This window comes from Chiloscyllium plagiosum, chromosome 7, assembly GCF_004010195.1.
Source record: "Chiloscyllium plagiosum isolate BGI_BamShark_2017 chromosome 7, ASM401019v2, whole genome shotgun sequence".
NCBI lineage: Eukaryota > Metazoa > Chordata > Chondrichthyes > Orectolobiformes > Hemiscylliidae > Chiloscyllium > Chiloscyllium plagiosum.
This window is the reverse complement of record NC_057716.1, coordinates 116,851,156-116,877,439: the sequence shown is the minus strand read 5'-3', so window position 1 is coordinate 116,877,439 and position 26,284 is coordinate 116,851,156. Positions and strand designations below refer to the sequence as shown.

Genomic DNA, 26,284 nt, shown 5'->3' with positions numbered 1-26,284 from the left:
CCCATCCCCCCCCCCCCCCCCACCCCCCTCAGCCTCTTCTGCTGCAAGGAAAGCAAACCCAACCTATCCGGTCTCTCTTCATAACTCATTGTTGTATAATTTCTAGAAAAGGGCTGTGGTGGGAGATCAGGGGAGTGGAACCAATTGAACAGATCTTTCAATGGGCAGGCATAGGTTCGACAGGTTGCATCTTTTTATGAACGCAAACATTTTATACTTAGAGACAACAGATCCTAGATGCTTTGTTGCGTCCAATATTTAACTATAACAGTTATGCAGTGCACGGATTTGCTCTATTGCTCAGCAGTTACCTTGGGGATTGAATTGAATGAATTCCTTTATTGGCGAATGAATGCAGTGAAACGTTTGCAATGGTGCCATCTTAGGTACAAGTAATCTAGGTTCAGATACTTAGGTATAAAATAGAAAAAAAAGTCCAGCATAAGAATAAAAAGAAATGTAAAAAGTACTCAATTTACAGTCCTTCCACCCCAGTCCATGCCAGCATGGAGCTTCCAGACCGCACCAGGCCAAGTCTGCAGACCACTTCAAAACTCAAGGCCTAGCCTCCAGTCTGCAAAGAGCCTTGCCTCACCACGATAGCCTTTGGTCTGGGACTCATCTCCAAGCAATGGCCAGGGACTCGCCTCCCCGCAATGGTACCAGACTCTCCTCCTCCATTCCCATCCGTGTCAGTTCAACAAGTTAAAAGCTTTTAAAAAAAAATCTGTCCACCTCCCCTTCATCTTCTTTGAATTACCTAGCCTCCAGAAATCTCAAGGGTAGAGAATTCCAGACACTCACTCCCCTCTAGGATAGGAAATTTCTTCTCACCTCAGTTTCAAATGATGTCCCGTTATATTGTAACTATGTCCCCTAGTTCTCAACATCTGCTCTGCCAAGCTCATCAGAATCTTGTATGTTTCAATAAGATCCCTCAAACCTAACCTGTCGAACTATACTTGATAAGTCAACTCCTTTCTCCCAGGAATCAGCCTAGTTGAATCTCTTTTGAACTGCCTCCAGTGCCAATATGTCCATTATCACGGCAAGGTAGTTGTAATTTCACAGCTTTGCTGGCAGCTGCATGTGGTTATAGCCTAGGTGAAGTGGATGCATGAATTCCAATGCTTATTGTTATAAGAGATTACACACTTGAATGTTGTTTTTAGTTTATAGTTTGATTTTTTTTTTAAACAGTTTTAAATAGTTTTAAAATGAGTTATTCTGGTAATTCAAGGAAATCTAAAAAGTTTCAGCCTGTCCCTATCAGGTCCACTCAGTGTACTTTGTGTTTCGGAGATCCAGTTTACTGAAACCACATAGAGGTGGAAGAAGTAACTGTTGATTTACATGGGCAGCTGCCTCCATAAAACATGCTTACATGAAATGCAAGTCAGCCTCATTCCTGCCCCTTCAAAAATATTAAATGCCATTCCAATTTTTGACCACTTCTTCTGTTTTCTCCGTGACAAGAGAGGCTGTCCATCATGGTGAAAAGCATTTATGTGCTCCTGACAATTTGTTACCTGCCCTTTTGTCGTCTTGTGGTTTAGAAACAGTGCTTAGTGTTGGAGATACAATTGCTTTACAGCCAACACGTTTAAAAGTTTGCACTTTAGAAACAGCGTCCCCAATTCGTGAATCGTGTTATAGTGAATTCCCATTAACGAAATGTACATTATGGCAGAACGACATATATCTATGCTGCCATATGGGAAACCCACTTGGAATTAGTCTCCAGCTCCATAGGTGCTTTAAAATTGAATTGAATTAAATTTATTGTCATGTGTACCGAGGCACAGTGAAAAGCTTTGTCTTGAAAGCAATACAGACAGATCACATAATTAAGAAGCAGTGATAAATAAATAATAGGTAAACAGCAAAAAAAACAAAAACACAGGTACAGATGAATGTTAAGAGTTTGTGAGTCAATTCAGTATTCTAACAACAGTAGGGTAGAAACTGTTTTGAAGCTGGCTGGTGCATGTGTTCAGCCTTCTGTACCTTCTCCCCAGTGGTAGAGGTTGGAGAAAAACATTGCCCGGGTGGGATGGATCTTTGAGAATGCTGGCGGCCTTTCCTTGACAGCGGGCCTGGTAGATGGATTCGATGGATGGGAGATTGGCCTTTGTGATTGTCCAGGCCGAGTTCACACTCTCTGTAACCATCTCCGATCTTGAATGGTACAGTTGCCATACCAGAGAGTGATACATCCAGACAGAATGCTCTCAATGGTGCACCTATAAAAGTTGGCGAGGGTATTCACCATCATGCCAAATTTCCTCAGTTGCCTGAGGAAGAAGAGACGTTGTTGGGCCTTTGTAACCAGTGTGTCAACATGAAGAGTCCAAGAAAGCTTGTTGTGGATGACCACTCCCAGGGGCTTGACACTCTCCACTCGTTCTATCTCTGTGCTATGAATGTGTAGGGGGGCATGAGTAACATCCCGCTGAAAGTCAATAATGAGTTCCTTGATTTTGCTGGCATTGAGAGCTAAGTTGCTGTCAGTGCACCATTTTTCCAGGTCTGTAGTCTGTTCTGTCGCCATCTGAGATTCGACCGACTATGGTGGTGTCATCAGCGAACTTGTAAATGGCATTAATCTGGTATTTGGTGACGCAGTACAGTACTGAGTACAGTAGAGGGCTGAGTATGCACTTCTGGGGTGCTGCAGTGTTGAGTGTTAGTGAGGATGAAATATTGTCCCCAATCTTCGCTGAGGATCCAGTTGCAGAAACTGGGGCTTAGTCTGAGATCACTAAGTTTAGTAATCAGTCTCGAGGGGATAGTAGTGTTGAAGGTTGGACTGTAGCCAATGAGTAGGATTCTTACGTAGCTGTTCTTGGTGTCAAGATGTTCTCGGCAGGAGTGAAGGGCAAGTGATATGGCATGTGACATGGATCGGTTGGTCTGATAGGCACACTGGAGTGGGTCAAGAGTAATGGGGAGGCTGGAGTTGATTAATTCCATGACCAGCCTTTCAAAGCACTTCATGACCACCGAAGTTAGGGCCACTTGGCGGTAGTCATTGAGACATGTTGCATGAGCCTTCTTAGGCACAGGGATGATGTTGACCTCTTGAAACAGGCAGGGACAGTGGCCTGCTGCAGGGAGAGGTTGAAGATGTCCGAGAAGACCTCTGCCAGTTGATCTGCACATGCCCTGAGTGCACGGCCTGGCACTCCATCTGGTCCCATCGCTTTAACACGAAAGAAAACTGATCTGACCTCTGATGCAGTGACTATTAATAGGTTCATCAGGACTTGTCAGAATAGGTGTTACCTCTCCACCAAAATTCTGCAATCTGGCCATTTGGCCTGGAATAAGTCTCCCAAATTATAGGATGTTAACAACACAGAAGGAGGCCATTTGACCTATCGCATCTGCACTAGCTCTCTGAGTAATTTCCCTACCACCTTTCTCCATGTAGCTCTGCACATTGCTCCAATTCCCTTTTGAATCCCTCGATTGCTGCATTATATCTTGCCTCCACCACCCTTTGGGGTTATTCATTTCTGATCCTAATCATTCACTGTGTGATAAAATGCTTTTCCTCCTATTGCTGTTGCTTCTTTGCCAATTTCTTTTAATCTGTGCTCTCTTATTTTTAATCTTTCCACCACTGGGAACAGTTTTTTTCCCTATCTATTCTGTCTGCACCCCTCCACTACATCGCGTCTCCTCACCGAGGAAAACAGTTCAACTCCTCCAATCTGTCTGTATAGTTGATGTTCTTCACACCCAGAATCATTCTTAACCTTTTTGTCCTTTCTTAAATGTTTTCATATCTTTCCTAAACTGTGGTGCCCAGAATTGGACAAATTACTCTGGTTAAGGCTGAACCAGTGTTGTATGTCAATTTAACATAACTTACTTGTTCGTCTTTACTTTTCCATCATTAATAAGTCCAGGATACAATAAGCTTTTTTCAACATTGTCTCAACTTGTCTTGCCACCATTAATGTACTGTAACATAAACACTGATTCACAAATGCTTCTCCTGAAATCCATTTATAATAGAACTCTTTATTTTAGATTTTTTTTTTATTTTTCTGTCTCTATTCTTGACACCTGATGGCCTATCCCGCCAAATTATCTATCCTTTTGAAGTTCTGCAGTATCCCGTTCACAGTTTACAATGCTTCCAATTGTTGTGCCATGTGCAAATTCTGAAATCATCCTCTGTACACCAAGCTCCAGATCAGCCATCTCGATCAGAAAGAGCGAAGGTCCCAATACCAATACCGGGAACTCCAGTACAAACCTTCCTCAAGTTCAAAAAAAATCATTCCTTTCTGTTTCCTATCACTCAGCCAATTTCTTATTCATGTTGCCACTGTCACTTTTACTCCACCTACTGTCTTGAGCTAGAAGAGGTTCCTGCAAAAGAGAACTTCACCTGTTCTGTGTTTAATAAGTTTCTTTCCTCCCTCATTGCTAACCTTCTATACTTGTTATTTTGAGGAGCACCATGCACAAAATACTCCTGATGCTTTTCCTGGTTTGTAACACATTTAATTCCATGAGCAAACTTTTGAATCTGCGCACTCTCGAGTCTGACAGTCGTAAATTCACCTGGGGATCCACTGGACTGACCTATGATTCAGGGTTGTATCTGGACTCCGAATGGATCTGGAGAAGAATCTCTGGGCAGAGTTGTTAGTCACGAATTTGCTTTCTCCAGTTAAATTTCTGTCAACGCTTGTGCAAAATGATTGAGCTCTCCTTTAAATATAATCCAATCAGCCGGTTTAAATCTTTTCTGTTTTCCTCAATGCAGAGTCTTACCAGGAATGCAGCAATTGAGATAGCCAGCAATGTGAAAGCACTGCATAATGAAACAGAATCATTGCTCGTTGGAAGAGTTCCTCTGGTAAGGTGATGGTATCAGTTAATTCTGCAGGCATTGACTCGCGTTCTCTCTAACCTGGCTGTTCCATGTGCAACTGGGGCTCAGGAAGAAATAAGATGTTTTGGGAAGGAAAAGATCCAACTGATCCATCAAACTGGCCGACACTCTGATAATCCAACACTTGATCCACTCCTCTCTTTCACTGTCTCTGTCTCTTACCCCCTGTCCCCTGGTCCCCAAACAGCTCACCTTTAAAGGTACATGGAGAGGCACAACAGCTGACAGCACCTTTCAGACATTCACTACTGTCTGCGGAAAGGAATGATCCTTTCTTCATTCCCATTCATAGAACACAGAAAAATACAGCACAGAACAGACCCTTCGGCCCTCGATGTTGCGCCAACCTGTGAACTAATCTAAGCCCATCCCCCTACACTATCCCATCATCATCCATGTCCTTTTCCAAGGATTGTTCAAATCTCCCTAATGTGGCTGAGTTAACTACATTGGCAGGTAGGGCATTCCACACCCTTACCATTCTCTGTGTAAAGAACCTGCCCCTGACATCTGTCTTAAATCTATCACCCCTCAATTTGTAGCTATGCCCCCTCGTACAAGTTGACGTCATCATCTTAGGAAAAAGGCTCTCACTGTCTACCTTATCTAATCCTCTGGTCATCTTGTATGTCTCTACCAAATCCGGTGTTAGCTGCCTTCTCTCCAAGTTCAAGTCTCCCAGCCTTTCCTCATAAAAGCTTCCCTCTAGACCAGGCAACATCCTGGTTAATCTCCTCTGCACAGCAAGGTTAGATCTCATGGAATACAGGGAGAACTAGCCATTTGGATACAGAACTGGCTCAAAAAGACAGAGGGTGGTGGTGGAGGGTTGTTTTTCAGACTGGAGGCCTGTAACCAGTGGAGTTCCACCAGAACAAAGAGACCTTGGAGTACACGTTCATAGCTCCTTAAAAGTGGGGTCGCAGGTAGATAGGTTAGTGAAGAAGGCGTTTGGTTTGCTTTCCTGGAGCGTTGGAGGCTGAGGGGTGACCTTATAGAGGTTTACAAAATTATGAGGGACATGGATAGGATAAATGGACAAAGTCTTTTCCCTGGGGGTCAGGGAGTCCAGAACTAGAGGGCATAAGTTTAGGGTGAGAGGGGAAAGATACAAAAGAGACCTAAGCGGCAACTTTTTCACATAGAGGGTGGTACATGTATGGAATGAGCTGCCAGAGGATGTGGTGGAGGCTGGTACAATTGCAACATTTAAGAGGAATTTGGATGGATATATGAAGAGGAGGGGTATGGAGGATATGGGCCGGGTGCTGGCAGGTGGGACTAAATTGGGTTGGGATATCTGGTCGGCATGGACTGGTTGGACCGAAAGGTCTGTTTCCATGCTGTACATCTATGACTGTATGACTCTAATGGGACGAGCAGAACTGAACACAATAGTCCAAGTGTGGCCACACTAGCGTTTTGTATAGTTGCAGCATGACATTACCGCTCCGGAACTCAATCCCTCTACCAATAAAACCTAACGCACTGTATGCCTTCTTAACAGCACTATCCACCTGGGTGGCAACTTTTAGGGATCTTTGTACATGGACACCAAGATCCCTCTGCACATCCACACTACCAAGAATCTTTCCATTGACCTAGTACTCTGCCTTCCTGTTATTCTTCCCAAAGTGAATCACCTCACATTTAGCTGTATTGAACTCCATTTGCCACCTCTCAGCCCAATTCTGCAGTTTATCCAAGTCCCCCTGCAACCTACAACATTCTTCCACATAGTCCACGACTCCACCAACTTTAGTGTCATCTGCAAACTTACTGACCCATCCACCTATTCCTGTGCCCAAGTCATTTATAAAAATGGGAACCTTATCAAAGGCTTTACTGAAGTCCACATACACCATGTCAACTACCCTACCCTCATCTATATGCTTGGTCACCTTCTCAAAAAACTCAATGAGGTTTGTGAGACACAACCTGCCCTTGACGAAACCATGTTGACAATCTGAAATCAAATTGTTGGTTGCAAGATGATTATAAATCCTATCTCTTAAAATCCTTTCCAAAACCTTTCCTATCATAGAAGTAAGGCTCACTGGTCTATAATTACCTGGGTCATCTCTGCTGTCCTTCTTGAACAAGGGCACAACATTTGCAATCCTCCAGTCCTCTGGTACTGAACCCGTAGACAATGACAACTCAAAGGTAAAGGCCAAAGACTCCAACACCACCTCCCTAGCTTCCCAGAGGATCTTCCGATAAATTCCATCCGGCTCAGGGGACTTGTTTACTTTCTCTCCTTCTAGAATTGATAACACCTCGTCCTTACTAACTCAATGCTTTCTAGTCTAATATCCTGTATCTCATTCTTCTCCTCTACAATATTCTCCTTTTCCTGATTGAAAACAGATGAGAAATATTTGTTTAGCTCCTCTCTGATCTCCACATACAACTTCCCACTTTTGTCTTTGACTGGCCCTATTCCAACCCCAGTCATCCTTTTATTCCTCACATACCTATAGAAAGCTTTAGGATTCTCCTTTATTCTACCCGTTAAAGATGGCTCATGTCCTCTCCTTGCTCCTCTTAACTCTGTCTTTAAATCCTTCCTAGCTAATCTGTAACTCTCCATCGCCTCATCTGAACCATCTCATCTCATCATCACATAAGCCTCCCTCCTGCTGAACAAGAGATGCAATTTCTTTAGTAAACCACAGTTCCCCGACCTTATCACTTCCTCCCTGCCTGACAAGGACATACCTATGAGGACACGCAATATCTGTTCCTGAAACCAGCTCCACATTTCGATTGTCCCCATCCCCTGTATTTTGCTATCCCCTTCTATACATCCTAAATCTTGCCTAATCACATTATAATTGCCCTTCCCCGATCTACATCTTTTGCCCTGTAACATATACCTATCCCTTTCCATCGCTAAACTAAACGTAACCGAATTATGGTCATTCTCTCCAAAGTGCTCACCTACCACCAAATCAAACACCTTGGCCTGGCTCATTACCAAGCACCAGATCCCCTCTTTTTGGCCCTTTGACATACTATGTCAGGAAACGCTCCAGTACACATTGGACAAAAACTGATCCTCCCCTCTTTTTGGCCCTTTGATCCTCCCCTGTGGCCTCCCCTCTTTTTGGCCCTTTGACATACTATGTCAGGAAACGCTCCAGTACACATTGGACAAAAACTGATCCTCCCCTCTTTTTGGTCCTTTGATCCTCCCCTGTGGCCTCCCCTCTTTTTGGCCCTTTGACATACTGTGTCAGGAAACGCTCCAGTACACATTGGACAAAAACTGATCCATATGACGTACTAGAGTTATTGCATTTCCAGTCAATGTTGGGGAAGTTAAAGTCCCCCATAATGATCACCCTGTTCCTTTCACTCCTACTCAGAATCGTTTTGCCAATTGTCTCCTCCATATCCCTGGAACTCTACGGAGGACTATAAAAAACTCCCAGCAGTGTGACCTCTCCTCTCCTGTTTCTATGTCTCCAAAATGGCCACAAATCAAAGTCCCACGTACCTATCCATGCTAAAAGTGCACCTATCTTATTTCGGATACCTCTGGCGTTGAAGTAGGCATACTTTAAACCAGCTTGCTGTGAAATCCTGTCCATGCCCTCCCTACTCTCATCCTCCTGTGCACTGGAACAACACCTCAGGTTCCCATCCCCCTGCTGAGCTAGTTTAAACCACCCGAATAGCAACAGCATTCAGTAACAATTTTCTCCAGATGCCAAAATAAACAGGCCTCTGTATTCTAATTGAGGACTTATTGAACAATGAGACGTCTTCCCTACGTCTAGTCCTTTTCAAATGCCCCACTCCACAAATGGCTAATGAAGAAATATAAGGCAGCCCAGGATATCCTAGGCTGCAGGCTCCCTATTTCAGGCTTGAAAGCAGACCATCAACATAAATACAGATGAAAAGACACATTGAGTAGAAGCCAGCTGGTCCATTAAGCCTGACTTGTATGTCTCTGATTGTGCTTTTGGGATCCTTGAGCGAGAGGGGGAGGGGGAGCAGCCCCAAGTCGTGGTCCACATAGACACCAATGACATAGGTAGGAAGAGAGATGGGGATTTAAGGCGGAAATTCAGGGAGCGAGGGTGGAAGCTTAGAGCTAGAACAAACAGTTGTTATCTCTGGTTTGTTGCCTGTGCCACGTGCTAGTGAGGCGAGGAACAGGGAGAGAGTGGAGCTGAACACGTGGCTACAGGGATTATGCAGGAGGGATAATTGGGGCTCTTCCTGCGGTAGGTGGGACCTCTACAAACATAATGGTCTTCACCTGAACCAGAGGGACACCAGTATCCTGGGAGGGAAATTTGCTAATGCTCTGTGGGAGAGTTTGAACTAATGCAGCAGGGGATGGGAACCACAATTATAGTTCGAGTATACGGGAGGTTGAGAGTAATGAGGTCAGAAATACGTTTTCAAGGTCGCAAGAGGACACTGGCAAGCAAGAAGGTGGTTTGAAGTGTGTTTACTTCAATGGCAGGAGTGTCCAGAATAAGGTGAGTGAACTTGTATTGTTGGTTGGTACTTCGGTTTTCAGTGTTGTGGCCATTTCAGAGACATGGGTAGAGCAGGGACAGGAATGGTTGTTACAGGTTTCGGAATTTAGATGTTTCAGTAAGAACAGAGAAAATGGTAAAGAGTGGGAGGTGTGGCATTGTTAGTCAAGGATAGTATTATGTTGGCAGAAAGGACGTTTGAGGACTCATCTACTGAGGTAGTATGGGCTGAGGTTAGAAACAGGAAAGGAGAGGTCACCCTGTTGGGAGTTTTCTATAGGCCTCTGAATAGTTCCAGAGATGTAGAGGAAAGGATAGCAAAGATGATTCTCGATAGGAACGAGACTAACAGGGTAGTTGTTATGGGGGACTTCAACTTCCCAAGTATTGACTGGGAATACTATAGTTCAAGTACTTTAGATGGGTCAGTTTTTGTCCAAAGCATACAGGAGGGTTTTCTGACAGAATGTAGGTAGGCCAACAAGAGGTGAGGCCACATTGGATTTGGTACTGCATAATGAACCAGGCCAGGTGTTAGATTTGGTAGGTGAGCACTTTGGTGATAGTGACCACAATTTGGTTATGTTTACTTTAGCGATGGAAAGGGATTGGTATATATCGCAGGGCAAAGGGGGAAAGGCAATTATGATGCGATTAGGCAAGATTTAGGATGCATAGGATGGGGAAGGAAACTGCAGGGATAGGCACACTTGAAATGTGGAGCTTATTCAAGGAACAGCTGCTGCGGATCCTTGATAATTATGTAGCTGTCAGACAGGGAGGAAGTGGTCGAGTGTTGATGCCATGGTTTACTAAGGAAGTTGAATCTCTTGTCAAGAGGAAGAAGAAGACTTATGTTAGGATGAGATGTGAGGCTCAGTTCGGGTGCTTGTAAGTTACACGTTAGCCAGGAAAGACCGGAAGAGAGAGCTAAGAAGAGCCAGGAGGGGACATGAGAAGTCGTTGGCGGTTAGGATCAAGGAAAACCCTAAGGCTTTCTATAGGTATATCAGGAATAAAAGAATGACTAGAGTAAGATTAGGGCCAATCAAGGATGGTAGTGGAAAGTTGTGCGGGGAGTCAGAGGTGATAGGGGAAGTGCTAAATGAATACTTTTTGTCAGTATTCACACTAGAAAAAGACTATGTGTTCGAGGAGAATACTGAGATACAGGCTATTAGACTGGACAGGATTAAGGTGCACAAGGTGAAGGTGTTAGCAATTCTGGAAAGTGCGAAAATCGATAAGTCCCCTGGGCTGGATGGGATTTATCCCGGGATTCTCTGGGAAGCCAGGGAGGAGATTGTTGAGCCTTTGGCTTTGATGTTTACGTCGTCATTGTCTATAGGAATAGTGCCAAAAGACTGGATGATAGTAAATGTTCTCTCCTTGTTCAAGAAAGGGAGGAGAGACAACCGTGGAAATTACAGTCCAGTGAGCCTTACTTCGGTTGTGAGTAGTATTGGAAAGGGTTTTCAGAGATACGATTTATAATCATCTAAAAAGGGATAATTTGGTTATGGATAGTCAGAACGGTTTTGTGAAATGTAGGTCATGCCTCTCAGACCTTATTGAGTTCTTTGAAAAGGTGACCAAACAGGTAGATGAGGGTAAAGCAGTTGACATGGTGTATATGGATTTCAGTAAAGCATTTGATAAGGTTCCCCATTGTAGGCTATTGCACAAAATACAGAGGCATGGGATTGAGGGGGATTTAGCGGTTTGGATCAGAAATTGGCTAGCTGAAAGAAGACAGAGGGTGTTAGTTGATGGGAAATATTCATCCTGGAGCTCAATTATTAGTGGGGTATCGCAAGGATCTGTTTTGGGTCCACTGTTGTTTGTCATTTTTATAAATGACCTGGATGAGGGCGTATAAGGATGGCTTAGTAAATTTGCGGATGATACTAAGGTCAGTGGAGTTGTGGATAGTAACGAGTGATGTTGTAGGTTACAGAGAGACATAAGCTGCAAAGCTGGGCTGAGAGGTGGCAAATGGAGTTTAGTGCGGAAAAGTGTGAGGTGACTCACTTTGGAAGGAGTAACCGGAATAAAGAGTACTGGGCTAATGGTCAAATTCTTGGTAGTGTAGATGAGCAGAGAAATCTCGGTGTCCAGGTAAATAGATCCTTGAAAGCTGCCACCCAGGTTGATAGGGTCGTTAAGAAGGCATACAGTGTGTTAGCTTTCATTGGTAGAGGGGTTGAGTTTCCAAACCATGAGATCATGCTGCAGCTGTACAAAACTCTGCTGCAGCCACATTTGGAGTATTGTGTACAGTGCTGGTCACCACATTATAGGAGGGATTGGGAAGCTTCGGAAAGGGTGCAGAGGAGATTTACCAGGATGTTGCCTGGTATGGAGGGAAGGTCTTACGAGGAAAGACTGAGGGATTTGAAACTGTTTTCATTAGAGAGAAGCAAGTTGAGAGGTGATTTAAGTGAAACATATAAGATTATTAGAGGGTGAGATAGATTGGACAGTGAGAGCCTTTTTCCTCAGATGGCGATGGCTAGCACGAGGGGACCTAGCTTTAAATTGAGGGGTGAAAGATATAGGACAGATATCAGGGGTAGTTTCTTTACTCAGAGAGTAGTAGGGACGTGGAATGCCCTGCCTGCAACAGTAGTGATCTCGCTATCTTTAAGGGCATTTAAATGGTCATTGGATAGGTATATGGAGGAAAATGGAATACTGTAGGTTAGATGGGCCTCAGATTGGTTCCACCGGTCGGTGCAACATCGAGGGCCGAAAGGCCTGTACTGCGCTGTAATAATCTATGTTCTATTTCAGTCATGTGAATCATGATCACAACACATGTCTGCTCCATGCAACTACAAAGACTCTCACTATTTAAACACTTGAATCAAATCTCCCTAAGTGTACATTTTTCTGGAGCTCAGTTCACTAAAGCCTGCTTATTGTAGTAAACTGGGTTTGGTCATTCTTTCCTGAACCTTATCCAGAACCACTAGATCAGTTTCAATGGGGAAATATTTCATAACCGTCTGAACCAGTCTAATTCTGCATTTAATGCTGAAGTGAATAAATCTGAATGCAAATAAATTATTGTGGTTTTGGAATGTGGAAAGGCCTTTTTTAGTTTTTCAATATTGCGTTCCAAAGTCATATTCCTAAATTTCTCTTTTGTCTTTTTTTTTAAGAATTCCCTACAGTGTGGAAACAGGCCCTTCAGCCCAACAAGTCCACACTGACCCTCCAAAGAGTATCCCACTCAAGCCCATTCCCCATTACCCCACATTTACCCCTGACGAATGCACCTAACCTATACATCCCTGAACACTCTGGGCAATTTAGCATGGCCAGTTCACCTGACCTGCACATCTTTGGACTGTGGGAGGTAGCCGGAGCACCCGGAGGAAACCCACGCAGACACGGGGAGAATATGCAAACTCCACACACAGTCACCCGAGACTGAAATTGAACCTGGGTCCTTGGTTCTGTGAGGATGCAGTAAGTTCTGAGCCACCATGCCACCCGTCTTCTGCACGGTTTAAATTGTAGTCCCATATTGAGGACTTCGAAAGCAAGAAATAGATAATTTGGGCAACTACACTCAAACATCCTGCAAACAGAAACTACAGGAAATGTAAACTAGCTACACAGGGATGAGTGCTTTATCAAAACTGAGAGCTTATCAGGCACAGGACAGGCTGCATGGCTTGCAAGATTACACAACATGAGTTGATCCAGATACTTGAGTTGCACCTCCAGTGTGTAACTCCTGATGAATTGGTTGTGAAAGTGATACATGGGGTGGAGGGTCTGATTGACTGGTGCCAGCAGAAGCCTGAGCTGTGTGCTGCACTGAACTTTAATTTGGCACACATTGATTCCTGAAGAAGGGCCTGTGCCCGAAACGTCGAATCTCCTGTTCCCTGGATGCTGCCTGACCTGCTGTGCTGTTCCAGCAATAAAGTTTCAACTTTGATCTCCAGCATCTGCAGACCTCACTTTCTCCTCACACATTGAGCCTGCAATGTTCACTCATTGAAGGCAAAGGAACATCAGCAAGCAGATGTGATTCTGCGTCATGGAGTGGGGTGTCAAGAAGCAGGTATTCCTTCCATTCCAAAGGGCCTTCCCTTCAGCATACATTTTCAGTGGTCCACAATTTCTACTGACCTGAGCACAAGTGTTTTGTGAACTTGTCCAGCCTGTGGAGGGAAGTGGAGGAAATTTGGATGGAGCAGGTAACAGAATATTTGTGGGGGGGGCATGACCACCTCAAAGAGCAGTCCCTTGAAAGGTGAAGAAAAACAAGGTAACTTAGTGGACAGAAAAGCCTAGCACAGCACATCAGAGACTGGGCCAACAAATAGGTGAGTCAGGTGAAGGGGAGGTGCAGAGAGAGATACAGAGATTGGGGAAGGAACTGAATTGAGTAAGGTTGCTAATGTTTGGTAAAGTAAACACAAGCAGACCTGTTATGACCTGTTATTATTCAAACCTGTGAAATGAAGGTCTCCAATCTTATCCCCCACTCTGTCTCACACAGTCCCACTGTAAGATAGCTGCCAGCTATGAAGATGCAGATCTGGTATATTTAAACTGATAATGATGGCTAGAATAATGGTTATTTTAGTGGCTAACTAACCACTTTTCTGTTTTGCATTCCTGGCAGCAACTAGACTCACCTCAGGAAGAGCAACTGTCAACAGCATTACACCTTGTGGATGTTGAGCTGGGAAAGCTTGCAGAGATTCCATGGCTTTATCACGTGCTGCAGCCAACAGCTGAAGAGGTATGGAGCAAAGAGGTTCTAGTTTTTATTGATAGAAAACCAGGGCTCCTCATTCTCGGGTGCAGTGTTCTCGAGGCCTTGTGGGGCATGATGAGACAAGAACAGATCCTGGGATAGGACGCACTTTACGGCATGGATTTAGGTGAGATGGCTGCCACACAGTGCAATCCCTATCACTGAATCTCATTTGATGCTTAATGTATGTCCAGGTCAAACAGGAACATCATTAAGAAATCTGAGAAGAAGCTAGCCCATATCATTTCTGCAATCCACACCACTTTTTAGTAAGTTCATGGTTGACCTTACAAATCAACTGCACTACCCCGCCGCATACCCATATTCTTGGCTTCCCTTACAAAAGCATAGTGGTTGGACTGCTGGAAATCTGAAATTAAAAACCCAAAACAGTGTAAATACTGGGCATATCTGGCAAAACTTGTGGAATAAGAAACACAATTAACATTTCAGTTAATAACCTTTATCACTTGTTTCATGCAGGAAGTCTGTTGATCCCAACCTTGAATATGCTCCTACACTGGGTAACAATTTACAAACCTCCGAATGAACCCAGCCAATCCGTTATCCTGGGATTTTGACACCTGGTTCTAGATTTGTCAGAAGGCAGCCCCCATCAACATTTCTATGTTGTGCCCTCTCAGAATGTCATACGTTTCTATGAAATCAACTGAAAGAATTAGGTGCTTTCTACTCAATCCTTCCTCTTTCCACAGTTCTCTAATCCTCAGAATGAACCTTTGTTGCAGCCCTTCCAAGGCAAGTATATCCTTCATTGGGAAAGGAGTCTAAAGTCATACAACGTGTCCATGCCGACCAGGTTTCGTAAACTGAAGCAGTCCCAGTTCCCTGTGTTTTGCCCATTTCCCTATGAAGCCTTTTCCTAGCTATTTACCTGTCCAAATGTCTTTTAAATGTTATTATTGTACCAGCCTCCACCACTTCCTCTGGCAGCTCATTCCATATATGCACCACCCTCTGTGTGAAAAGGTTGCCCCTCAGGCTCCTTTTAAATCTATTCCCCTCTCACCTTAAATCAATGCCCGCTAGACTCCCCTACCCCTACTTTATGTGATTTTATAAATCTCTCTAAGGTCACTCGTCAGCCTCCTACGCTTCAGGGAAAAAGAATCCCAGCCTCTGAAGCCACTCCTTATAATTCAAACCTTCCAGTCTCAGTAACATTCTTGTAAAACTTTTTGCAACCTTTCAAGTTTAGTAACATCTTTACAAGACCAACACACCACTCCGTACTCTGGGATCAGTCTTGTCAAAGCTCTATCTCATTGAGAAGAGACTTTTAGAAAGAATGAGGTGAGGCCCTTCAAAATGATTGGCTGACATGATAGCCTCTGAATCAGATGGTTACAGGTTCACATTGCGGTCCAGAGTCTTGACCACAGAATCCAGGCTCCAGTGCAGTGCTAAAAAAAAATTTATTTGAGTGAAGTGGTTGGTGACATATTTAATTTCACAGCTCCTTTTAATTGTTTTATACTACGATGAGAGGGGACAAATTGCTCTCTCATCCCCTCTCATTGCTCTCACAGCAATGAGAGGGGACAAATGTTGTTTTGGTCGGAATCGCATTCCTTGGACCCTGAGGGAGTGCTGCACTGTCAGAGGTACTAGTTCTTGAATGGCATGTTGAAGTGAAACTTAGGAAGGTGTCGAGGATCCCATGGCACTAGTGGAGGAAGAGACGGGAATGTACTCTCCAGTACTGTACACGATATTGCAAGAATTCTCACAGGCATTCTGTTGCTTTGGGGGTGTCCTAAGTCCGTGAGAAGCTCTCTAAATTCAAGTCTTCAAAATCTTTTCATAGAAACATCAAAGCAGCAGAATGCCAATCAACCCCTCAAATCTGCTCCAAGATTCAGTACAATAATGGCTGATCATCGGGCTCAATACCCTAATCCCAACCTACCCTATATCCCTTTGATTCCTTTAGCCATAATAAAACACTTCTTTAAAATACTTAATGTTTTGGGCTTCAACCACATCCTGTGGTAGTGAATTCAACACGCCATTCAAGAACTAGTACCTCTGACAGTGCAGCACTCCGTCAGGGTCCATCGGAATGCGATTCTGACCAAAACATTAAGTATTTTTAAGAAGTGTTTTATTATGGCTAGAGGAATCAAAGGGATATAGGGTAGGTTGGGATTAGGGTATTGAGCCCGATGATCAGCCATTATTGGTGCACTCCTGACTCCACACAAGGTCTGTTGGATAATGTGAGATCAGTTAACAATTTGTGGAAGAAGAGTTGTCTCCATCATTGAGAATGGCTTTAGTCCGTGTAATACTTGCAACTAACAAAATAATCACCTCCTTTTCAATAGGACCATTCATTGGAATTTGCCAAAAGAAACAGTCGAAGTGCTATGTTCAGAATTGTGCCAAAGTTTAAGAAAGAGAAAAGCCAAAGGCATAAGGCAACTCCTCAGCCAGGTAAGGCATCATTACTCTTGTACATTGACAGTTAATCACCTCAAACCAACTCAGCTGTAAGTGATGTTTTCATGGTTACAGGATCCCCATCAGAAGAGCATTTACTTTTCACCGAACTCTCTGTGGTGATGGGAGAATGGAACTGGCAAGCAGAGAAGTTTCTGGTTATTATCTTTCAAGGGTTAAATTGGGAAAATATACAGAGCAGGGAAAATCTATTTTAAAGTATTCCAGAAATATTTCCCAATGAAAACACTGTTTAAATCCGATAGCTCCGATATCCAAAGGAGCCCATGCCATAAGAGAAACCATTTGTGTGGAGCCGCATTTACCATCTTTAATCAAAATGCTGCTGCAGTTTAACCAGCTAAACGTTTACAGCTCAGCATCAAACATTCATCAGTTTTACAATGCGTTATGCAGCCAGATCATTTGACTTCTCAGGACAATTCTCTTGCAAGTTATTTCAAGCTAGATGCCAAGTGTTATCATCTCTAGTTCTTATTCTACTTTCTGGGCATTCTTTGTGATTGGCCCTGCAGGGCAGATGGTTAGCAGTGCACATTAGGTTACCAATACTCCAGAGAAAATAGCCTTGATTACAATCTCATTGCTATGCATGCAGAACTGTTCAACCCCAACACTATTCTTGTTCCATCTCCCATTACCTTCAGATAGCACACCCCACACGCACACATGCCCCATACATGCACCAACATACACATGTGCATGCATGTCGCACAGAAAGACACATGCCTGCATCATACACACACGCACCACCATTCCATACATGCCACTTCCCACACTTTCTGTAACAGACATACAGAAATATAATACCTAACAAGTGAAAGCATGAGCACAATCAGCAATTCTTCCCAGACTGCAGCCTAATTTATGATAACATGTATAAATACATTGCCTGGAGTCTCTTTCCCCCTGGAGGGGTTTACACTATTTCTGGTAGAGCTTCAGCAGCAACTGTCTGCCAGTTAGAGACAACCATTTCCAGACTTGTTCACACTTCCATCTCTTGGGTATTGTCTCTCAGGGACACTGTCATCTCACAAATCTGAGGTGCTTTATCAACTTTTTAGTGGGTCAAAGGGCTCGATCAGATCAAGAAAACAGAAATTTCTGGAGAAACTCGGCTATTCAGAAGAAGGGTCACTGGAATCGAAGCTTTAACTCTGCTTTCTCTCCATAGCTGCTGCCAGACCTGCTGAGTTTCTCCCACAACTTCTGCTTTTGTTTCAGATTTACAGCATCTGCAGTTCTTTGTTTTGTTTGAATTATTTCAGATTCCCTGGTCAAATGTAATACATCAGCTTTACTCGTCACCAATTGTTGACTTCATCCTTACCTAAGGATTTTTGTCAAATAAATATACTGATTTCCCTTCCATATTACTGGATCTTTCTGTTCCTTACATGTTGTTCCCTTTGACAGAGGTTCATCCCATGGCTTGGTTCTGGATTTTGATGTGAAATGTGATGTGGGTGGCACGGTGGCTCAGTGCCTCACAGCTCCAGGGACCCGGGTTTGATTCCTGCCTTGAACGACTGTGTGGAGTTTGTACATTCTCCCCATGTCTACATGGGTTTCCTCTGGATGCTCCAGTTTCCTCCCACAATCCAAAGATGTGCAGGTTAGGTGAATTGGCCATGCTAAATCGCCCATAGTGTTAGATGCATTAGCCAGGGGTAAATATAGGATAAATAGGGTAGGGGAATGGGTCTGGGTGGGTTATTCTTCGGAGGTTCGGTGTGGACTAGTTGAGCCAAAGGGTCTGTTTCCACACTGTCGGGATTCTATTTTTAAAAAAACTGCACTATTGCTGTTAGGAAGCGCCCTTTGGCATATTCCATGGCTGTGCACTGTGAGCAACAGGAACCATTTAGAAAAGCCAGCGAAGGGCATCCTACGCAGTCCTTCCAGATGGAATCAAATTTATAAAATTGTACTGAATTGGACGGGTGACAGCTAACAATCCTGGCTTTCCTCGTCTTTCAAAGAGATAATAATCAGGATTCACCAATCTCTCTTCACACAGCTTTTAAAATGAATCAATTCCTTCTCATTCCAGTCCTGAATGTTCTCACTCTTTATTACGTAGAACAGTGTGACACAGGTACAGGCCCTATAGGGTACACAGTACTCCAAATGTGGCCTGACCAAAGCTGCAACATGACTTGCCAACTTTTATACTCAGTGCCCCAACTGATGAAGGCAGCCTTCTTTACCACTTGTGTTGCCGCTTTCAGGGAGCTACGGGCTTGTACCCTAAAATCCCTCTCTTAATCAATGTTCCGAAGACCTACTATTCTCAGACTATCCCCTGATTCTAGAATCCTCCCCACCAACCAGGGGAAACATCCTTCCTGCATCTACCGTCACTGTAGGAAGTCTGTGTTTTTGAGTGAGATCACCCCTCATTCTTCAAAACTGAAGAGAATGTCGGCCTAGCCTCCTCAATATCTTATAACTCCAATGCAAACAAGTCCAGCCAGTCCAGTCTTTCATTGTAGAACAACCTCTTTATTCTAGGTATCGACATAAGTAAATCTCTTCAAAAGTGTTCCAGTGCATTTACAGCCTTCCTTGAATAAGGAGAATCAGACAGCACACAGTATTCAAGCTGTGGTCTCACCATTGCCCCCTATTACTGAAATGCAATACGTTTATGTTCAAGCTTTCTTGTCAGAAAGGATAACATCCTGTTAATCTTCTTGATTGAGTGCTGTACCTACATTTGAGTTTTCCTTGACTCATGACTCTTGACTCAATCCTCTGCCTCATAGAATTCCATAGCTGCTCTTCATTTAAGTAATACTTTTTTATTTTTCTGACCAAAATGGACAATGTCAGGTTTTCCTGCATAATATTTTTGCTGGCATTCAGCATATCTGTATTTGTCTGTAACTACTTTGCACCTTCTTCATAACATACTTTCTTGCCTATCTTGGTGTCACCTTTGAATTTAGTTACCGTGCCTTCGCTCTCCTCATCCAAGTCATTGATGTACATTGTAAAAGGTTGAGGCTTCAGAGCAGACCCTGACTGACAGTGAGGAGGAAGGTGTTAGGTTCAGGAAGATGTAAATAGATTGGTCGGATGGGCAGATGGAACTTCACCCTGATTAATGTGATGCCCTTTGGTAAATGAAACAATATAAGAAATGTATATTTTTGGTGGGACAGACTGGATGGGCCAAAGGGCTTATATTCAATGAATGGGAAGACACCAGGAAGCATGAAGGAACAAAGGAATCTTGGGGTGCTTATCCACAGATCCATGGCAGGATGGTTTAACTGAATATAAGGCATACAGGACCTTGCCACCTTCATTTGTGGCGTAGATGATCAGAGCATGGAGCTTATATTGGAGCTGTCTAGAACTTTGGTTAGGCCACAGTTGGTGTACTGTATGCAGTTCTAGTCACCACACAACAGGAAGGATGTGATTGCTTTGGAGGGAGTGCAGAGGTGATTCACCAAGATGTTGCCTGGGATGGAGTGTTCCAGATATGAAGAGGGGCTGGATAAGGTTGGCTTGTTTTCTTTGGAGTTGAGAAGCTGAGGGGGAACCGGATAAGATTCTGAGGGACATGGACAAGGTGGATAGAAAACTGTTGTTCCCCTTCGTCGAAGGGTCAGTAAGAAGGGGTCATAATCTTAAAGTGAAAGGCAGGAGGTTTTTACTGTATTTAAGGAACAATATTTTTACCCGGAGGGGTTGAGGGTCTGGAATGCACTGCCTGGAAGAGTAGTTGAGGTGGGAAACCTCACATTCTTTAAAAAGTACTTGGATGATCACCGGAAGTATCATAATATTCAAGAGGTTGGGCTTAATATAGGAAAGTGAGACTATTGTAGATAGTAGTATATTTTTGGTAGTACAGACTCAATGGGCTAAAGGGCCTATACTATAGTATATGATTCTGTGACACTTATGGACTCCACTCATCAAATCCTACCCATCAGACCAAGATGCATTTACTATGCACTGTTTTCTGCGAGGCAACCAATCACTGTCTGTTTTAATATGTTACCCCCTAAACCATGAGCTTTCATTTTCCATTCTGTCCTCAGAATCTCCTTTATGTATAGAATCACAAAAGGGGCATTGTCCAGAAGGAGATCACTTGATGTATCGTGGGAAGAAAGTAGAGACATCAAATGAAAAGTCACCTGACTCGAAACATTAATTCTGCTTTCTTCCCACAGGTATTGACAGACCTGGTAAGTTTCTTCACAATTTCTGTTTTTGTTTCAGATCTCCAGTGTCCGCAGATCTTTATTTTATTCCACCCGCTTTGTCTGCAGCAGCTCTTCAAATGAGCATCATTACCTAGTGCCAATTTCCTGCACCTTGCTCATTACTTTTATCCAAATAATCATCCAATATCCTATTGAATGTCTCAATTGAACCTGTGTCCACATTTCCAGCCAGTGCATTTCAGACTCTCATTACTCATTGTAAAAAAACATTTTCTCTCACATCACATTTGCTTCTTTTGCTAATCAAGAACAAATCTACAATCTCTCATTCTTGTTCCTTTCATGTGCAGCATCAGTTTCTCCCTATCCATTCTATCCAATCCACTCATGATTTTGATAGCCTCTTTCAGATTTCCTCTTAGCTGCCTTCTCTCCAAGGAAAATAGTCCCAACTTCTTTAATCTATCCTCAAAGCAAAAGTTTCTCCTCTCTGGAATCATTCTTGTAGTTTGCTTCTGCACTATCTCCCAAGTGTTCATATCCCCTTCTGTAATGTGGTGCCCATCATCTCCTTGCTTTGTATATCCTGTTAATAAATCTGAGGGTACTATATGTTTTAATTGTTCTCTTCTCCTGTCCTACCATCTTCATGCATAAATATACCCAGGTCCCTCTGCTCCCATACCCCCTTTAAACTTGTACACCCTAATTTGGGTTGACTCTCAATATCCTTCTCACCAAAATACATCACCTAACACATCCTTACATTGAACCTCATCTGCCACCTAGCTGCTCACTCTACCAACTTGTCTGTATCCTTTTGGAATTTTGCATTGTCCTCAAAGTTTACAAATCTTCCACATTTTGTGTCACCTCAAACTCTGAAATTTTTCTCCTGTACCCCAAGATGTATGGGTAATTGAAGTTCCCAATTAAAACTTCTTGACTGTGTTGGCAATGTTGTGTAAATTTCCTACAGATGTATTCTTCTGCATCCTTCCCCTTAGTTAATATTCTGTAGAGTACACCGAGCAATGTAATTACACCCTTTTTATTCTGTAGCTGAGCCCAAATTGACTCCATCCTTGAACCCTCTGAAGCATCCTCTTTCTCCAGCTGTCTGTAACCAATTCGGCTACTCCTCATTTCCTGCCTTTTTTTGTGAACATCTTATACCCACAAATATTTAATAGCCAGTCCATAAGACCATAAAACATTGGAGCAGAATAGATGATCTGATAATCCTCAACTCTACTTTCCTTCTCTTTCCCCTTACCATTCAAAAATATGTCTATCTCAGCCTTGAACATACTTAATCACCCAACCTCGACAGACTCACTATCCTCTCAGAGAAGAAATTCCTCAACACCCCTTACTCTGAGATTATTCCGCTGGTGCCAGACTGATCCACAACGGGAGACCACCTCTCCATATCCACCCTGTCAAATCCCCTAGGATCTTGTATGTTTCAGTAGGTTGCCTCTCATGCTTTTAAATGCAGTGAGCACAGGCCCAACTCATTCAACCTCTCCTCATGAGCCAACCCCTCCATATCCAGGAACCTTCTCTGGCCTCTCTGCTCATGTATCTTCCCTTAGCTAAGAGACCCAAAATTGTTCCTAGAATTCCTGCTGTCTTCTGATTACTGCCTTGTACAATTTTGGCAATGCCTCCCTAATTTTATGCACCGTTCCTTTTGAAGTAATGGCTTATATTCTATTTGCCTTCTCTATTATCCTTCAAACTTGTATGCTAGCTTTTGTGATTTATGTATGTGTAATCCCAAATGCCTCTTACCTACAGTTTTCTATAGTCATTCTCCATTTAAATAATATTCAGCTCCTCTGTTCTTGTCATGGCACATAACTTCACATTTTCTCTCACTATATTCCATCTTCAAACTTTTGTCCACTCACCTATCCTGTCCATATCTCTCTGCAGACTCTTTGTAAAGTCCTTATCACAAGATTAGAGTGGTACTGGAAAAGCACAGCAGTTCAGGCAGCATCCGAGGAGCAGGAAAATCGACATTTCAGGCCAAAGCCCGTCATCAGGATTAGAGGCAGAGTGCCTGCAGGGTAGAGAGATAAATGAGAGGAGGGTGGGGGTGGGGAGAAAGTAGTATAGAGTACAATAGGTGAGTGGGGGTGGGGATGGAGGTGATAGGTCAGAGAGTAGGGTGGGGGAAGGTAGCAAAGAGTACAATGGGTGAATGGGGTGGGGATGAAGGTGATAGGTCTGAACCCACCCCCACCCTCCTCTCATTTATCTCTCTACCCTGCAGGCACTCTGCCTCTATTCCTGATGAAGGGCTTTTGCCCGAAACGTCGATTTTCCTGCTCCTCGGATGCTGCCTGAACTCTGTGCTTTTCCAGCACCACTCTAATCTAGTCATTAATGTATAAAGTAAACAATGTGGCCCCAGCACTGATCCCTGTGACACCCCCTAGTTACAGGTTTGCCCTTCCTTGAGCCAGGTCTCTGTTATTGCGTTATAATTGTGCCTGATTTAGAATTCATTTTGCTCTTCTTTACTCCGACTTCACCAATTAACTTGTGCTAGTGCCAACACCCAAATATTTTATGAACTTTGCTGTTCTTCTCCACTATTCTCTGTTGGTTCCCACACCCCTGCCAAGTTGGTTAAAAACCTTCCTATCAATGTTATTAAGACCGCAAGAAACTCCACCATATCTGTCTTATCCTTGAGTGATTAGCACCACATCCATAAGCATCTACTCCCTTCACCAGCAATACTGAAAAGCAGCAGTGTTTGCTAGCTATAAGAAGCACTGCAGAAATTTGCCAGGTGCTTAGACAGCACCTTCCAAGCACATAACCACTTCCTTCTAGAAGGACGACGATAGCAGACACACAGGAACACCACAACCAGCAAGATCCCCACCAAGCCACTCATTATCCCAACTTGGATATACATTGCCATTCCTTCACTGTAGCTGGTTCAAAATCCTGGCATTCTCTCCCTAAGGGCATTGTGGGTTAACTTACAGCACATGGTATACAGTTCAATGTGGCAGCTCACCACCACCTTCTCCAGGGCAACTAAGGATGGGCAATAAATGCTGGGCCCAGCCAGCGACACCCACCTCCAATGAGTGAATGAAAACATTTCTGTACTCACTTGCATGTGGCACTGGGAGTAATCCGGAGAGTTCTGCATTTGAGATCCTGCTTGCTAGTTTTCTAACGAACACCCTAAGTTCAAATTGCAGAACCACATCCTCCTTCCTACGTTGGTACAAACATGGACCACGACCTCTGGCTGTTCATCCTCTCCTAGAAGAATGTCCTGCAGCTGCTTAGTGACATCCTGGACCCTGGCACTAGGGAAGCCCACACCATCCAGGAGGCACATCTACAGTCACATTCCCCACAGGGGGAGGCAGGGGCCTTCTGGTATTATCTCTGGATTGCTAATCCAGAAACCCAGGTATTGCTATGGGTACATAGGACAGATGGTGAATTTGAATTCAATACAAATCTAGAATTAGAAATATAATGATGACCATGAATCCATTGCTGATTGTTGGAAAAACCCATCTGGTTCACTAATGCCCTTTTAGGGAAGGAAACTGCCATCCTTACCTGGTCTGACCGATGTGACGACCACAGTAATGTGGTTGATTCTTAACTGCCCTCTGGGCAATTGGGAATGGGCAATAAATGCTGGCCCATACAACGACACCCTCATCCTGTGAATGAAATAAATTTTAAAAATGCCTGTCTCCTAACTAAATATTTTCCTGTCGCATCTCCTTTCTTCTTCCTCCTCTCCTGTACAGCTCCTGCCAACACAAATATGGCTCTCTTGAGCAACCTGTGCTCTGATTAGCTTCTAAATCAGAAACTGACTTGGCGAGTGGAACCCCACAGCACTCTTGCACTACCGGTATGTTTCTCTTGGACTACCTGGCAGTCACCCATTCCCTTCCTGCCTCTAGGCCCTAGGCTGCAGTGTAACCGCATCACTGAGCATGCTGTCCACATCACTCTCAGCTTTGCGGATGTGCCACAGTGTCTCCAGCCACAGCTTGAGCTCTGAAACCTGGAGCTCAAATTTCTGCAGCTGTTGACACTTCCTGCATTATACTCCACAATGTGTTGCGCCTTCAAAGAACTCCAATAAATTGGTTAAACATTTTGACAAAATCATCCTGACTCTTCCCAATTACCTTCAGCTTTGGCAATTTCTTAAGTAATTGATTCTAATCCACTCCTTTACAGATATCAAAGCAACTCCCCTGAAGTTTCCTGTTTTCTGCTTCCCTTCTTTCTTAAATAGACAAATTGTATTTGCTACTTTCCTATCCAATGGAACCCTTCCTGATTTTTGAGAATTTTAGAAAATTAATACCAATGTATCTACTACCTCATTAGCAACCTTTTTTAAGAGCCAAGGATGAAACCCTAGTTTGCCTAAGCAAGCAGTCTGCTTAGTGTCATTTGCCACCTGACTGTCATTTTACTAAGGTCCTCTCTTCCTTTCACTCCCTGATTTACATATGCTGAGTCGTATGCCCATTATGAGGGTACAAATGGTGGAATCGAATTTGAATGTATTTTGTGGGGTGAATTTGTACTTGCAGGGTTACAGTGTACTTTGCTCAAAAACTGCATGCATTCATGTAGAAATCTGAGCTCAAAAACTGCATGGATTTATGTAAAACTCTGTTATCTCACTTTTTAGATTAGAATCAATCTAAACATCAGGTCATAGTCAGAGAACACAGGGGGCCAACACCTTCAATATATTGTCTAGCTATCACCATTGTTAACAGCTAACCCGAGAATGCAACTTTTTAAAAAAAAAGGTTTTGTGATTTACACATAAAAGAGGTGAAACTATCACTGTATTCTAACAGAGGAAAGGCTTAACAGACAATCAATTTTTCAATGTATAATTTCAGTTACATCACACTGTAAATTTTTGCTATAAATTCTGTGTGTTAGGATTGAGCCCTCCACTACCACCTGATGAAGGAGCGACGCTCCGAAAGCTAGTGTGCTTCCAATTAAACCTGTTGGACTATAACCTGGTGGTGTGTCATTTTTAACTTTGTACACTCCAGTCCAACACCGGCATCTCCAAATCATTCCTTCCCAATGACTGTGTGGCATTCACTTTTACCAGTACTGTCAGATACAGGTAGATTGGTGAGGATAAGGTCGACTATTCTGCTTGTTGGTTCCCTCACTGCCTGCTGCCCAGTCTAACAGAGGTGTCCTTCAGGACTTAATGAGCTTGTGATGGGCATTGAAGTTCCTCACTCAGAATATGTTATGTGCCTTTGGTTGCTTGTTGGTTTTCAACATGAACATTGATTCATCAGCCAAAGGTAATGAGCAGAAGTATTCCTTACCCATGCTTGACCTGGTGTCATTAGACTTCATGAGGTCT

The 26,284-nt window shown here is 43.4% G+C and overlaps 1 protein-coding gene across 9 annotated transcripts in view; it reads left to right on the top strand.

The window, feature by feature from the left end:
- Nucleotides 1–26,284, top strand: part of dgkh (diacylglycerol kinase, eta) — a 566,607-nt gene that overhangs the window by 505,459 nt on the left and 34,864 nt on the right. For 8 of the 9 annotated variants that reach the window (XM_043694440.1, XM_043694442.1, XM_043694441.1 and 5 more), the window contains 3 exons: nt 4,784–4,876; nt 14,057–14,176; nt 16,540–16,648. In XM_043694440.1, the coding sequence (XP_043550375.1) occupies nt 4,784–4,876; nt 14,057–14,176; nt 16,540–16,648 (322 nt within the window). Of the gene's footprint in view, nt 1–4,783; nt 4,877–14,056; nt 14,177–16,539; nt 16,649–20,920; nt 21,239–26,284 lie in introns of those variants that run through there. The other variant, XM_043694445.1, reaches the window with a different exon arrangement.